General features: G+C 43.3%; 1 protein-coding gene across 2 annotated transcripts in view; it reads left to right on the top strand.

Moving 5' to 3' along the window:
- Positions 1 to 16,873, top strand: part of LOC139266737 (E3 ubiquitin-protein ligase TRIM9) — an 83,853-nt gene that overhangs the window by 43,817 nt on the left and 23,163 nt on the right. Inside the window, exons 6-9 of one of the 2 annotated variants that reach the window (XM_070884327.1) lie at positions 754 to 899; positions 5,882 to 6,020; positions 11,939 to 12,242; positions 13,945 to 14,107. In XM_070884327.1, the coding sequence (XP_070740428.1) occupies positions 754 to 899; positions 5,882 to 6,020; positions 11,939 to 12,242; positions 13,945 to 14,107 (752 nt within the window). Of the gene's footprint in view, positions 1 to 741; positions 900 to 5,881; positions 6,021 to 11,938; positions 12,243 to 13,944; positions 14,108 to 16,873 lie in introns of both variants that reach the window. The other variant, XM_070884326.1, reaches the window with a different exon arrangement.

Genomic DNA, 16,873 nt, shown 5'->3' with positions numbered 1-16,873 from the left:
TGTCTGTTTGGCTAGATCCCATAGCACTACTGGAAGAAGAATGGGGAATGCCCTTGAAAACATTCATCCCGCAAGCACCACGATTAAGCAAATTAACTGGTCATGCATTTCACTACTCTTTGTGGAATCTTGCTTGTTACAAGTTGGGTGCCTTCTCTCCTAACATAATGGTGAATGCATTTCGACATTTCTCAAGATGTGACCAGTGCAATTCTCAGGTCCAAAGGACAACGAGCAGAATGCACCAATTGTCCCTCATGTCTTCCACCTATTGTTTAACCTGTTGAAAGTTACTGAACCATTTAATCCTTGCTGAGAAAGACATTTGAATTTCTTGGCTGAATTCCCATTTTTTTCAGCAATACACATATACTGATTTATTGTGATTTTATCACAATGACGATAAACTGTTTAAGCTTTAGTACATTCACTTCTTCGTTTGTTATCACTATGATTAGTTTTTCAATGCTTATAGAAATAAAATAAAAATAGGCAAATTATTGTGTGAGGCCTTGGGTTGTTAAAAAGTCGAGGGTGTGGTTACCACTTTATCCATCTTGTCCATGTCGTTAATAGATGGATAAAGTTGAAGATAGTATAAATTCTTTTGACCACTTAAACCCTCGGTGTCATTTCAAATATCCGTATTCTAAAAATATAGATTTTGTGAAGTTGGGAACTGATTATAGGTTTTTATTAATCCTGTTGTACAAAGGCAGAGTTAGACTGAGATGTGCTTAGTTCCTTCTGCAGTGCCACCTGTGCCAATACTACAACTGGAGAAATGTTGTACTCACAACAACAATGCCACACTTGCATGGAAGGCACCACCACTCAACCAGACTCCGATTGAAGGCTACATCCTCGAGCTGGATGATGGAAATGGTGGACAGTTTCAAGTAAGCCTTTCACTTTCCACTTCGTCATGATATATTTGCAACTGAAAAGAACAAATCTATTTTCTGAATTGTTCACAGTGAACGTTGAATTTGTGCAGTGTCGTCTTTGAAAGTTTGCAAAGTAGTCCCTTTATCATAATGTTTGAAAGAAACTATGAAATTTTTTTTTTTTCTCTCTCCTCTCTTCTCCTGAAGATGTTGACTCCTTGTGAGTATGGAGTATGGTTCCATGGGGCCGAAATGATCTTGGGTAGTTTGCTCCTGAGCATCAGCCATGGCTCAGTGGGTAGCACTCTTGCCTCTGAGTCAGAAGGTTATGGGTCCAAGTTCCAGTTCCAGTCCCAGTCCAGAAACTTGAGCACATAATCGAGACTGACACTGCAGTGCAGTGCTGAGGGAGTGCCGTCTTTCGGATGAGATGTTAAACCGAGGCCCCGTCTGCGCTCTCAGATGGACATAAAAGATCCTATGAAACTATTTTGAAGAAGAGCAGGGGAGTTCTCCCCAGTGTCCTGGCCAATATTTATCTCTCAACAAACCTCACTAAAACAGATTATCTGGTCATTATCACATTACTGTTTGTGGGACCTTGCTGTGCGCAAATTGGCTGATGCATTTCCTACATTACAACAGTGACTACACTTCAAAAAGTACTTAATTGGCTGTAAAGCGCTTTGGGATGTCCTGATGCTGTGAAAGGCGCTATGTAAATGCAAGTCTTTTTTTTTTCTTCATGGTCATCATCCATGTATGAGTCTGGACAGAGAGACAGTCAGCTAGCTATTCCACCACAGAATCATCACCGCTGAGCCTGATCCTGTCCTCACCCACCATCCACGGGGATCGTTGGGTAGCTGTCAGGAGAGGAAAGGCTGGCTGATTTTTCCCTTGCCTGACCTAAGGGCACCAACTCAGCTGAGTTCAGAGCAGGGATTGGTGGTTGAATCTGGAATCTACCTGGTATATCTGTCACAGCTGCTCTCGCTGGAAAGATTTTTCCTGGTTGCTGTTTGTAAATAAATCATAAATGCGTTCTTTAAAATTGCATTTGAGTTCACTACGAACAAATAGCAGACCAAGGAACCTTCCCCTGCTGGACAGGTTCACCAAGCCGTTCGGGATCATTCACTAACTAGATCTATCAACTTGATTCTCTTTTTAAACATCCAATTATAATCTTCTGGAATTATGGGTTTTCATTTGGTGGGCTTTTGCCTTGGGCTGATTCCCAGTTCACATTACTAATTAGTTTATGTCCATGCACCATGAGTTCCCGTTGTCTTAAAACAACAGTATACAGATTTCAGTTCTGTCCCTCAAAGACAAAGCAAATTTGACACCAGTTATTTTTTTTCTCCCTTCTCTCTTCTCCTGAAGATGTTGATTCCTTGTGAGTATGGAGTATGGTTCCATGGGGCCGAAGTGATCTTGGGTAGTTTGCTCCTGAGCATCAGCCATGGCTCAGTGGGTAGCTTTTTTGCTGTCTTTATCCCCCAAATTTAGAAAATCGTCATAGCTCTATGCATACTGCTGTTAATTGGATAGTAATGTTTCAGGTTATGAGCTGAATGTGTTTGAAGATCACACTCGTTTTAACATTTATTATAAGTAATGTATTCAGGGTTGCATGCCCTGTGATATCAGCAAAATAAAATATTCTGTCGTTTCAATTCTAATTGCTTGGTTTGTTTACAAAACTATTTATTGCTGCACACTATCAAACCCACGACAGGCAAATAACGTTGATTGAAAACAGAATAAACCTTCCCCTATAACTCCAACTTATCTACTTTTTATACAGTAACAAATGCTAGGCTGTGTTTCAAGGCTGTGATACATCTCTGTGTTGCAGCCTAATAACACACTAGCCTATGTAGTTACACATGTAATACTAGATTATCTGCACACTGACCATGAATGGATGAAAATTTAGCCCTTCTATGTATTATTTCCAGTAATCAATTACGTAAACTTGCTATGAATGCAACAATTATTAACCATTCAATGTGGATTTCACCACATTAACCATATTGACTGTGCCAGGCAACACTCTGACTGCAAATAAACCCCTAAAATAAAGTAAATCCCACTGAAATCCATAGTAATGTATTGGACTTTCATGCTGATGGGCTGTGGGTGTAATGTAACCTGTAACTAACATTTCGATTTGTCTATCATCAGCTTGAAATGGCTACTCTCTTGGAGAGAAAATTAGTCACGGGGTCCCTAGAGAATACTTTATTTAATGTAACCGAGCACTAGAAAAGCTCACGGGTAAAAATTGGTATTCTCCTGTCTCTCGGGCATAAAATAGGCACAACGTATACCAATTTCTGGGCTTGAGGTCTTGTGCTCGATCTGTGTCGATAACCTTATTGGTCCCTGCTGTTCCTGGGCGGCTGCTAAATCACCATTGGATCAATTTAAATATGTAAAGCAGGGTCCCGCAACTGTTTCGGAACCCTTCTGCAAAATGCATGAAGAACCAGGCTGAGCACACATTGTCCATTCTCGGACTAATTTTTCCTGTTCCACAACGGCCTAACCAACAGTCCATAAAATGAAATGGTAGAGAAAGTTTCTGTTTTACTTTCGTTCCTGTGACGGCGAGAGGTGCAGGAGTGCTCCTCCCAGCTCCCAGCATCACAGCCCTCATCATCAGAGGCAGTCCTTCGGAATCGAGGAAGACTTGTTTCCACTCTTAAAATGAGTCCTTAGGTGGCTAAACAGTCCAATACGAGAGCCACAGTCCCTGTCGCAATTGGGACAGACAGTCGTTGAGGGAAGGGGAGGGTGGGACTGGTTTGCCGCATGCTTTTTCCGCTGCCTGTGCTTGATTTCTGCATGCTTTCGGCGACGAGACTCGAGGTGCTCAACGACCTCCCGGATGCACTTCCTCTACTTAGGGCGGTCTTTGGCCAGGGACTCCCAGGTGTCAGTGGGGATGTTCCACTTTACCAGGGAGGCTTTGAGGGTGTCCTTGTAGCGTTTCCGCTGCCCACCTTGGGTTCGCTTGCCGTGAAGGAGCTCCGAGTAGAGCACTTGCTTTGGGAGTCTCGTGTCTGGCATGCGGACTATGTGGCCTGCTCAATGGAACTGGTCAGGTGTGGTCAGTGCTTCAATGCTGGGGATGTTGGTCTGGTCAAGGACGCTAACATTGGTGCATCTGTCCTCCCAGGGGATTTGTAGGATCTTGTGGCGACATCGTTGGTGGTATTTCCCCAGCGACTTGAGGTGTCTACTGTACATGGTCCATGTCTCTCAGCCATACAGGAGGGCGGGTATTATTACAGCCCTGTAGACCATGAGCTTGTCGATGCCGAGCTGTGCTTGCCCCCACCCCACTCTGCACATTTCCCTCCACCCCAAGACTTAATCAAGGGTCTCTGCTGGCAAGCGGCAGTCCCAGATTCTGTCCCAGTCAACGAGCGAGCTGTCTCTGGAGGCACGTCGGGCGCCGGCAGCTCACCCATCCTTGTTAAAGTGGGGCCCCAAGGCCCAGTTTTGGGTGATCCTCAGGCTTCTGGCTTGTGCCCGAGAATGGGCGCAAACATAAGAACATAAGAAATAGGAGCAGGAATAGGCCATACGGCCCCTCGCACCTGCTCCGCCATTTAATATGATCATGGCTGATCTGATCATGGACTCCGCTCCACTTCCCCGCCTGCTCCCCATAACCCCTTATCACCTTATCGTTTATTTGTCTATTTCTGTCTTAAATTTATTCAATGTCCCAGCTTCCACAGCTCTCTGAGGCAGCGAATTCCTCAGATTTACCCTCTGAGAGAAGAGATTTCTCCATCTCAGTTTTAAATGGGCGGCCACTTATTCTAAGATCATGCCCTCTAGTTCTAGTCTCCCCCATCAGTGGAAACATCCTCTCTGCATCCACCTTGTCAAGCCCCTCATAATCTTATACGTTTTGATAAGATCACCTCTCAGTCTTCTGAATTCCAATGAGTAGAGGCCCAACCTTCTCATAAGTCAACCCCCTCATTCCCGGAATCAACCTTCTCTGAACTGCCTCCAAAGCAAGTATATCCTTTCGTAAATATGGAAACCAAAACTGCATGCAGTATTCCAGGTGTGGCCTCATCATTGGCTGTAGTAAGACTTCCCTGCTTTTATATTCCATCCCCTTTGCAATAAAGGCCAAGAATCCATTGGCCTTCCTGATCACTTGCTGTACCTGCATACTATCCTTTTGTGTTTCATGCACAAGTACCCCCAGGTCCCGCTGTACTGTGGCACTTTGCAATCTCTCTCCATTTAAATAATAACTTGCTCTTTGATTGATTTTTTTCTGCCAAAGTGCACAACCTCACACTTTTCAACATTATACTTTCCAACATTAACGATGTTCCATCCCATATATCTGACTGTCCCATCCTCCCATCTGAAGGAGTAAGAACATGAGAGATCCAGAATAGATTTTTTTTGTTTTTTTAATGTTTAAATTGCTTTGTTTCTGAATGGAATGGGTGAAATTAACTTTTGCACTTCATTTGTAATTGAGCACAACTCTGGAGGGAAAAAAAAATAGAGAATTATTTTTTTTTAAATGGTTGTCTAGAAATTATTGTTTGCAACATTAATGTACAACCACATAATCATAGCATCATAGAAATTTGCAACACAGAAGGAAGCCATTTCGGCTCATCGTGTCTGTGCCGGCCAACCAGGAGCTATCCAGCCTAATCCCACTTTCCAGCTCTTGGTCCGTAGCCCTGTAATTAAAATGGGTTAACGCCTCCATTTAAAACAGCAGTCAAAAATGTCATATGCATACTTTAAGCATTTGGATGCAATTATTGTCGAGTAATTTCTTGGCTTCAGTCAGCAGATGATGCTCTTAATTATTTGGTGGTTGTGATTTGTATTGCTATACCATTTGTGCAACAAGGAAATAAAAGTCAGAAGTACTGTAGTCCTGATCATGCATTCACATTCTGAACTAACTGCTAGTATACTTGGACTTTCAGGAGGTGTATGTTGGCAAAGAAACTGTGTGCACAGTAGATGGACTTCAGTTCAACAGTGCCTACAATGCAAGAGTAAAAGCCTTTAACTCAGCAGGTGTTGGACCTTACAGTAAAACAGTTGTGTTGCAGACATCTGAAGGTGAGGGATGGCCAATACCAACTTAATATTACAACATTAATACCTTTTGTTTTGTGCAATTGTATTTGATGCATCTATCAGAATTGGCATTAGGGTACAACGTCCCAAATCCAACAACCTTGGGACTGAGGCCATGCCGGTTTTCGTATTCTTCCAGATTTCGGAGAAGAAAATCAGACGTCCTGAATACGGCAACCTTGGGGCCGAGGTCGTGACAGTTTTCGTATTTTTTCAGATTTCGGAGAAGAAATCTGACGTCCCGAATCCGGCATCCTCAGGGGCCAAGGCCATGTCTGGTTTTCGGACAATAATTACGGATTCCAGACGACTCCATCTGCAATATGCTTTTCTAAAAAATAAATGTCTGGTTTTCAGACATTTCCGGTTTGGGGAATTCCAGATTCGGGACATTGTATCTGTGTTGTCTTTCAATTGTTTTATCTTCGCCGGAGCTTTCAGCCACTGGTTTTGTGTCTTGAGTCAAATCCTAGAAAAGACCTTGATTCACATCTTGCTCCTCAGTCTTATCATGGTTCTTGCACCTCCCTTAAACTTCTGCTTACTTGAAGTCGCTTGTCAAAGTAAATTAAACAAATATAATATTAATGGCAAGTAAGAAGTTGGAAGCGTACCAAAAACGCACACTGTCAAGTGTATTTGGAATCAGTTTATATTTGTCAAAGAAAAAATAATCTTAAGTAGAATCATAGAATAATACAGCACAGAAAGAGGCCATTTGGCCCATTGTGCCTGTGCCAGCTCTTTGGAAGAGCTATCCAGTTAATCTCACTAACTGTAGGGTTTTATTTTCCCCAGTCTCCCAAAGTATTTGCTATGAGAAGTTACTACCAACCTAAATTCAGTCATTCAGTGTCACTAGCTCACTTAGCTAATGTATTTTAAAATGTACATCGGGTATTCAAAATTGAATCATTACATGGTGGCCAAGGTAGTCACTATGTCCTCTCTCTCCATGTCAGCAAATCAATAAACAACTATAATTTTTATTCTTTTCCTAAAGATCACAATTGTTAATAGTTAAAGCCAGATTCTTAAAGTGCTCAATGTTAGCCCAATTCACTTAAAAAAAAAAAATAGAAATCTATAATTGTGCTATTTTTAACACTTGATCTAACCAGTGTTTAAGAACATAAGAAATAAGAGCGGGAGTAGGCCATTTGGCCCCTCGAGCCTGCTCCGCCATCAATGGCTGATCTGATCATGGACTCGGCTCCACTTCCCTGCCCACACCCATAACCCTGTATCCCCTTTGCGCTCAAAAATCTGTCTATCTCCGCCTTAAATATATTCAATGATTCAGCCTCCACAGCTCTCTGGGGAAGAGAATTACACAGATTTACAACCCTCAGAAGAAATTCCTCCTCATCTCAATTTTAAATGGATGGCCCCTTATTCTGAGACTATGTCCCCTAGTTTTAGTTTCCCTTATGAGTGGAAATATCCTCTCTGCATCCACCTTGTCAAGCCCCCTCATTATTTTATATGTTTCGATAAGATCACCTCTCATTCTTCTGAACTCCAATGAGTATCGGCCCAACCTACTCAACCTATCTTCATAAGTCAACCTCCTCATCTCCGGAATCAACCTCGTGAACCGTCTCTGAACAGCCTCCACTGCAAGTATATCCTTCCTTAAATATGGAGACCAAAACTGTATGCAGTACTCTAGGTGTAGCCTCACCAATACCCTGTACAGTTGTAGCAGGACTTCTCTGCTTTTATACTCTATCCCCCTTGCAATAAAGGCCAACATTCCATTTGCCTTCCTGATCACTTGCTGTACCTACATACTAATTTTTTGTGTTTCATGCACAAGGTCCCTCTATACTGCAGTACTTTGCAATTTTTCTCCATTAAAATTATAATTTGCTTTCTGTTTTTTCTGCCAAAGTGGATAACCTCAAATTTTCCCACATTATACTCCATCTGCCAAATTTTTGCCCGCTAACTTAGCCTGTCTATATCCCTTTGCAGATTTTTTGTGTCCTCCTCATAATTTGCTTTCCCACCCATCTTTGTATCATCGGCAAACTTGGCTACATTGGTCCCTTCATCCAAGTCATTAATATAGATTGTAAATGGTTGTGGCCCTAGCACCGATCCCAGCAGTACCCCACTAGTTACTGTTTGCCAACCGGAAAATAACCCATTTATCCTGACTCTCTGTTTTCTGTTAGTTAGCCAATCCTCTATCCATGCTAATATATTACCCCCAATCCTGTGAACTTTTGTCTTGTGCAGTAACCTCTTATGTGGCACCTTATCGAATGCCTTCTGGAAATCCAAATACACCACATCCAATGGTTCCCCCTTATCCACCCTGCTTGTTACATCTTTAAAGAACTCCAACAAATTTGTCAAACATGATTTCCCTTTCATAAAACCATGCTGATTTTGCTTGATTGAATTATGCTTTTCCAAATGTTCCGCTATTGTTTCCTTAATAATAGACTCCAGCATTTTCACGACGGCAGATGTTAGGCTAACTGGTCTATGATTTCATGCTTTCTGTCTGCCTCCTTTTTTAAACAGGGGCGTTACATTTACGGTTTTTCAATCCGCTGGGACCTCCCCAGAGACCAGGGAATTTTGGTAGATTACAACCAATGCATCCACTATTTCTGCAGCCACTTCTTTTAAGACCCTAGGCTGCAAGCCATCAGGTCCAGGGGACTTGTCCGCCTTTAGTCCCATTATTTTATCGAGTACTACTTCTTTAGTGATAGTGATTGTATTAAGTTCCTCCCTCCCTATAGCCCCTTGATTATCCACTATTGGGATGTTTTTAGTGTCTTCTACCGTGAAGACTGATACAAAATATTTGTTTAATGTCTCTGCCATTTCCCTGTTCCCTATTATTAATTCCCCAGTCTCATCCTCTTAAGGGACCAACATTTACGTTAGCCACTCTTTTCTTTTTTATGTACCTGTTGAAACTCTTACTATCTGTTTTTATATTTCATGCTAGTTTACTTTCATAATCTATCTTCCCTCTTTATTATTTTTTTTAGTCGTTCTTTGCTGGTTCTTTGCTGACTTTTTTAAAATTTCCCAATCCTCTGGCCTCCCACTAGTCTTGGCCACATTGTATGCCCTTGTTTTCAATTTGATACCATCCCTTATTTCCCTTGTTAGCCACGGATGGTTATCCCTTCTCTTACTGTCTTTCCTTCTCATTGAGATATATTTTTGTGATATTTTGGCACCTTTAATGCATAAACTTCACAAGTGTCCATTATTTGCTTCATGTGCACAATCTTTAGGCATGTCAAATCTGATCAATAAATTGAAAAATTCATAAATTGTCAAAAAGTACTGTATTTTAATGAAATAGAGAAAGAGCAGAAAGGATGTAGCAAGTAAGGGGGAAGCTCCTAAAATGGGGTCATTTACAAATGTCTTTAAACAAACAAAAAGCAAATGTATATCACAAAATATATGCAGGTAATTTAAAATGGGATATAAGATTTGGAGCTCTACAGCTGAACGTACTGGGATTAAAACACTGAAATGTAGATTGAAAAGAACCTCCGTGCCAGAGCCCTACTACAGCCTTAGTGGAAGCTGAGATCATTATTGTCTCTCAAGATTATAAAATTCCCATTGGAGGAATAGTTTGTGTTTTAGCTTTTGTTCAAGGACAACTAGAAAAGGCCTACTCATTACACAGCCACCACTAGTAAACTAGCAATTTGTGAACGAGACTACGTGGCCAGCAGTCCCATCCCTACGCTCTTGGTACTTGATCGTAAAAGGTAATTAGAATTATACATCTGTCAAGATTGTATGTAGAAGATAATGAGATTGCAAATGGCTTTCCCAGAACTGAAAGCAGTGCCACAACTGTCTAAGCTGACAAGTAATGCTAGCAGATAGTTTGTTTGTTATGTCGATGGTCTTTGTAACTCTGAGACTCTTCATACAGCCCAATAGCAGACTGAAAGCTGAGTATTAGCACCAGTGTCCCAGTTAACATGAACTGTCTCGGAACCCCAAGGGAGGGGGAGGGGGTCATGTTATTAATCTGTTTCACTATCGAGTATTCCAATTCAGAAGGCGCTCAGAACTGTGCACCAAAGTTTGAGATTATTTTGTGTGGATTGTGGTTAAAGGCAGTGAATTGGTGTCTCTGCTAAGCAAGGTATGACTTTCTAGTCATTCCTAAGGCACAGCACATTTGACCCCTATTCTTGGTTACCATGTTTTTCTACTCATCGAGGTTAAGGGATGTCAAGGCAGGGGTTTGGAATCTTTTTCTATTTTTGCCACCTATTGTCACCTCGATCAAACGCTGCCAGTCAGTGAGAACATAGCCAGATGTTGAATAAAGCTGCTTTTATTCTGACATGACAACATGGCTTAAACTCCACATCAGGGAACTTCCCCTACTGAACCAATGGGACTTTCTTTTCCTAGAATAATGACCTCCCTGAATGAGTTCGCTAATTTGGGCCAAATTGTGGGCAGTTTTGCGTTGTACGTTAGGTTGAGACTGTCCAACTCATTTCACATGCATCCCACCAATCTGGGCTGGAATTCAAAAGTTGGGTCCCAATAGTTCGAACCTATTGTGGAATTCATCTGTTAGGTTTCCAAAAGATTTTGGCTTGTTGGTTTGATAGTTATAATGGAACTATATGTAGGCAATAGGTCAAAATAGGCTGATAGGGGAATAGAAATGACATCACAATTGGCAACTTCAAAGCTTGTATCTAACTACTAACGCAATATTGTTGCACTGCTTGGCAAGATTCAGAGAAAGCTCATCGTCTACTCCTGGCCTCCGTATAGTCTAAAACCATGCAGGTCATAGATATGATGAAGATAGCGTGTTCCATGCCAGATTCCATCTTCTAAGGACAATCAGTAGTTTACAAGACCATGACCAACGCAACAGTACAAGAGTTGCTAATGCTTAAGTCAGATCTCCATGTGTAGACCAAGAACTACGAGGCTTTTGCATATGAATTTGAAAAGTCGCCATGGAATGCCAGCAATGAAGCTTCACATGAAGCTTGCCTGAGGAATTATGTCCCTTGCAGACTTAGTTCATTACTGAAATGTTAAAATTCGGTCCATGGGATGTGGGGGGAGGTGAAGTCAAGGAGAAAGAGAAGGTGCTTATTGAAGATAAAGTAACTTTTATTCTTCAAGTAATTCCTCTATATATTTTCTCCTTCATTGCTGCCTTGATCTTTTATCGTTCAAATTGTTGGAGGCCAATGTAAAAGAGCAAAGGTAGAGTGAAGCTGAGTTTTTATACAGTATAGTTTTAGGTAAGAGATTTGTGCATTTTTTGAGATCACTTACTTCAAGTTTGTTTTATGAGCGTGGCCAATTATCAGCGCAAATTCATTTGAATTTCTTCTAGAGGATTATTTGAATAACAGATTGTTATACCTTTAGTGCAGAGCCTTCCCTTTTACTTCTTTCGGCCTTTCACAATTAAGCTGACCTTACCTCAACCTTTGTTTCTTTGCTCCCCTATATTAATATTTTTAAATTGTTTGTCTCCTATATCAGGACCTCCCTGCAGCACATAATATTCCCAGCCCCAAGAGAGTGGGCAAGTAACCTATTCACCGGCCTCTGCCGGTGTTGGCCTCGTGCCCCTTGAAGTCAGGTTGGCTTCCCACTTCTGCATGCTAACCAGTGACCCCTTCCTGGAAAGTCTAGGTGTCTGCATGGTCAGTTAAGGCTTGGCTATAATGGCTCTCCTTTCTTTCTCTCCCCCTTGCCAATACTCACTAGCTAGGCTCACATATGAAGACTGGCCACTTGGTCAAGGCACAAGTCTTCTGGAGGGGGGAGGGGAGGTAGGGGAGTGGGGAGCTGGAGGATCTGTAAGAATATGTTTCTCATTATTTTGAAATTGCTGTTCTATTATTCCATTTCAGTGGCTTGGTTCACCTTTGACCCCAACTCTGCCCATCCGGATATCCTTTTGTCCAATGATAACCTGACCGTGACATGTAACAGTTATGATGATCGTGTTGTGCTGGGATCTGTCGCACTCTCCAAAGGAGTCCATTACTGGGAACTATCTGTTGATCGCTATGATAACCACCCAGACCCTGCTTTTGGAGTGGCGAGAATTAATTTAGTGAAGGATATGATGTTGGGCAAGGATGATAAGGCCTGGGCCATGTATGTTGACAACAACCGCAGTTGGTTTATGCACAGCAATTCCCACACAAATCGGTAAGTGTTTCATTTTATGGCTTGGCGATAGTTCCAAAACCTTCAATAACCAAATCACCCCTGATAATTACCAGTGTAAAGTGGGCCAAAGAAAATATTCAGTTGCTGCAGTAGTTTAAGTACTAAATCATTATGAAAATGGCAAACAATTTTTGGGGACTTGTTTTTAAATATTTATTCTTGGGATATGTTCATCTATGTTTAACCTGAGGGCATTAACAGTCAACCACGTAGTGGATGGAGCTCTGTCAGCCAGATTGGGTAAGGGTGACTGGATCCATTCCCTGAAGGACACTAATGGACAAGTTGATTTTTTTAACAACAGTTTGATAGTTTTGTGGTAATTTTCATTCCTGGTGACACCCCATAAATGACCAGCTTTATTGAATTCAGTTCTCCCACTTACCGTGGTGGGACTTGAATTCACAACTTCTAGGTTGTTAGTCCAGCACCATAACCACTACACGACCAATAGTCCTTGATCAGAAACCGTTCAGCCTGACTGAAATGCAAAGGATATAGCTGGCCTGCAATACGACATATGTGTAGGTTTTATCCTAGGATTCAGAACAGTAGCAAATGTTTTGAGATAAAGTGAATCCAAATGTCAACATGTAGGCTTCACGGCTGCTGGCAGCCCTTCAGTACCTGGACCAAGTGACAGGAAGCTAAGCGATTCTGTGTACAATCTGTAGTTGGGACCAGCAGCACCACTGATCATTAAGGAGCGAAAGATGACCCAAAGATGACTGGGAGGAAACTCGGCCTTTGGCAGATCTACCCCTCTAGGTCCCATTAATGAGCGAAGCTGACTGATTAGTCATAAACAGCACCTTGGAATACTGCAGAACTCCCTCGTTCAGGTAGTGGATTACCCAATCTGCTACAAAAAGTGTTGACTGTTCCAATCTTCCCTTGCCTGACATGTTATCTTGGAGTCATCTTCATCTCAGAGGTGCCCTGCTGAGCTTCTCCTCCCCCGCACGACCCTCCCCGCGCCCCCCCCCCCCCCCCCACCCCAACCACTCCCCATCTCCAATGGCAGGTAGCCATTGGTTGTTCTCTCGTCAACTGACAAACTTAAGTTCCTGGTAGGGTGGGTATCAGTTATGGGTAACTCCTTGTGAATGGCATGGTGAGTAACACAGCTCACCATGTATGCATGTATCACCACCACCATCTATCTGACCATGGAAGGAACACGTGCCAACCCTATTAAATGGTGGCTCCAGCACTTGGAGACTCAGAGGTTCAACAGCAACAGTTCTTCTCTATGCAACCTGTTTGTGGTAGCCACCGAACCCTGGATATATGACCGTGTGTTCTCATACCTAGCCTGGTTCCAAGTCTGAATTTCCTCATCTGTTGTACACTGAACATACACCATCAGCATGGTTTCTGCTACCGTTTCTGCATTAGCTCAGTCAAGAAATGTCTTAAAAGGACCTTTGTTGATGATCCAGGATTCTTTATCCTAGTAGTATGTGCAAAGCACTTCCATTTGCAGAATGGAGAAACCGTATCATGTGCAGGATTTGTCTTTTTATTTTAATTGGCGCATTTAGAACCTATTTCTTTCAATTGTGTCACACTGTAATCTCGATGCAGTATATTCATGGAAGTGTCAAGAAAGTTGTTTGTTTAATTGAATCAAAAAAGTTGTGTTGGCTTGAATAAACTGAGTTTTTTTAACAAATTCTAGGACAGAAGGTGGGATTTGTAAAGGTACAACAATTGGAGTTCTCCTGGACCTAAACAAACGCATCCTCTCATTTTACATCAACAACGTGCAGCAAGGCCCTGTAGCCTTTGACAATTTGGAAGGCATCTTTGTTCCTGCTGTCAGCATTAATAGGAATGTCCAGGTAAGATTGGGCCATGAATCAAGATGTGCCTTTATTATTCGACCCTTTTCACTCTAGCAAGAATATATATACATTAATGGCGTACTATCTACTTGCGATGGTTGGTTAAAACGCTGGTCAGACACCCCGCACCCTGTTAATTAAAGGCAGTGATCTGACCAGCAACCCCCCCTCCCCTTCTCTAAGTAATCGCCGGGCCCAGGAACATTGTGGGCCGCCCCGACCTGTGCGAGAACACCACCGCAGGTCGGGGCTATAAATAGAGCTGGAACGCCAGCCCCTGGGACATCGTGGGTGGAGGTGCGGCGAATGAGGGTAGGGGGCCCAGAAGAGCCGAGGGCCCAGTGGCAACACGGGCCAGCCCACACTGCAATATGTGTCCGTGCTGCAGAGCTGGTCTCCAGAAGTTCTGGTTAACCCTTGCCATTGGATAAAGGCCTAGCTCTGTCAAGCTCGTGTGGTGGCTGGTGTGCAACGGTCATCACACGTTAAAAAAATCCACGCACAGGCATCTTCCACCCCCTCAATTGGAGTTCAGGACTGGAACATCAGGTCCTTCATCGAAACATCTGTGAACTCTCGTGGAAGCAAGTCATCCTCGTTCGAGGGACCGCCTGGGATGACTATCGACTGAGTCCAACTTGCGACCCATGGCCACATCTGGCACCCAAGTCCAGGTAAGTCTGGGATGTCCAGACTACAGCTCCTGGATGGTGCGCAGTTTGCAAATCCTGGCAATCCAGCCCAGGTTACTCAGTTCCATTTTAGCTTCAATTTCTTACTCGCTGGTCTGTCCCGTTTGGATTCTGGGGCTTTGGAATGGAATGATCTTGGTGTGGTTGCCTCATTGGTGACTGAATCCCAAATCCGATACCAAGATTTGCCAGCACTGACACATTCAAAAGTATGCAAATTAATGCCAACATAGAAAGAAAGACAGACTTCCATTTATATAGCGCCTTTCATGACCTCAGGACATCCCAAAGTGCTTTACAGTCAATCAAGTACTTTTGAAATGTAGTCACTGTTGTAATGTAGGAAACATGGCAGCCATCTGGTTCACTAATGTCCTTTGAGAGGAAATCTTACCTGGTCTGGCCTATATGTGACTCCATACCCACAGCAATGTGGTTAACTCTTAACTGCCCTCTGAAATGGCCTAGCAAGCCACTCAGTTGTAACAAACTGCTACAAGAAACAGTAAGAAGAATAAAACCAGACAGACCATAGAAACATAGAAAATAGGTGCAGGAGTAGGCCATTCGGCCCTTCGAGCCTGCACCACCATTCAATGAGTTCATGGCTGAACATGTAACTTCAGTACCCCATTCCTGCTTTCTCGCCATACCCCTTGATCCCCCTAGTAGTAAGGACTACATCTAACTCCTTTTTGAATATATTTAGTGAATTGGCCTCAACAACTTTCTGTGGTAGACCACCCGGCATTGACTCAGCACTGGCTCGGACATGACAATAGTACACCCAGCCCAGTCGACCCTGCAAAGCCCTCCTCACTAACATCTGGGGACGTGTGGCAAAATTGGGAGAGCTGTCCCACAGACTAGTCAAGCAACAGCCTGACAGAGTCATACTCACAGAATCACACCTTTCAGCCAATGTCCCGGACTCCTCCATCACCATCCTTGGGTATGTCACCAGAGGTGGTGGCACAGTGGTATACAGTCGTGAGGGAGTAGCCATGGGTGTCCTCAACATTGACTCCGGACCCCATGAAGTCTAATAGCTTCAGGTCAAACATGGCCAAGGAAACCACCTGTTGATTACCACCTACCGCCCTCCGCTGAATCAGTACTCCTCCATGTTGAACACCATTTGGAAGAAGCGCTGAGGATAGCAAGGGCACAGAATGTACTCAATGCACCACTACTGACCGAGCTAGCCGCGTCCTGAAGGACATAGCTTCCAGAATGGGCCTGCAGCAGGTGGTGAGAGTACCAACACGAGGGAAAAATCTATTTGACCTCGTCCTCACATATCTACCTGTCGCAGATGCATCTGTCCACGACAGCGTTGGTAGCAGTGACCACTGCACAGTCATTGTAGAGACGAAGTCCTGTTTTCACACTGAGGGCACCCTCCATTGTGTTGTGTGGCACTAGCACCGTGCTAAATGGGATAGATTCAGAACAGATCTATCAGCTCAAAACTGGGCATCTATGAGCCATCAGCAGCATAATTGTATTCCACCACAATCTGTATCCTCATGGCTCAGCATGTCCCTCACTGTATCAAGCCAGGGGACCAACCCTGGTTCAATGAGGAGTACAGAAGAGCATGCCAGGAGCAGCACCAGGTATACCTAAAAATGAGTTACCAACCTGGGGAAGCTAAAAAAACAGAACTACATGCAGCGTGCTATAAACCGAGCTAAGTGATCCCACAATCAATGGATCAGATCAAAGCTCTGCAGACTTGCCACATCAATGGTGGTGGACCATTAAACAACTAACGGGAGGAGGAGGCTCCATGAATATCCCCATCCTCAATGATGGTGGAGCCCAGCACGCAAGTGCAAAAGACAAAGCTGAAGTGTTTCCAACCATCGTCAGCCAGAAGTGCCGAGTGGATGATCCATATCGGCCTCCTCTTGAGGTCCCCACCATCACAGAAGCCAGTGTTTAGCCAATTCGATTCACTCTACGTGATATCAAGAAGCAGCTGAGTGCACTGGATACAGCAAAGGATATGGGCCCCAGCAACATCCCGGCTGTCGTGCTGAAGACTTGTGCTCCAGAACTAGCCGCG

The sequence above is a fragment of the Pristiophorus japonicus genome, chromosome 7 (assembly GCF_044704955.1).
Source record: "Pristiophorus japonicus isolate sPriJap1 chromosome 7, sPriJap1.hap1, whole genome shotgun sequence".
In the NCBI taxonomy this organism is placed as follows: domain Eukaryota; kingdom Metazoa; phylum Chordata; class Chondrichthyes; family Pristiophoridae; genus Pristiophorus; species Pristiophorus japonicus.
This window is presented reverse-complemented; position numbering and strand designations above follow the sequence as displayed.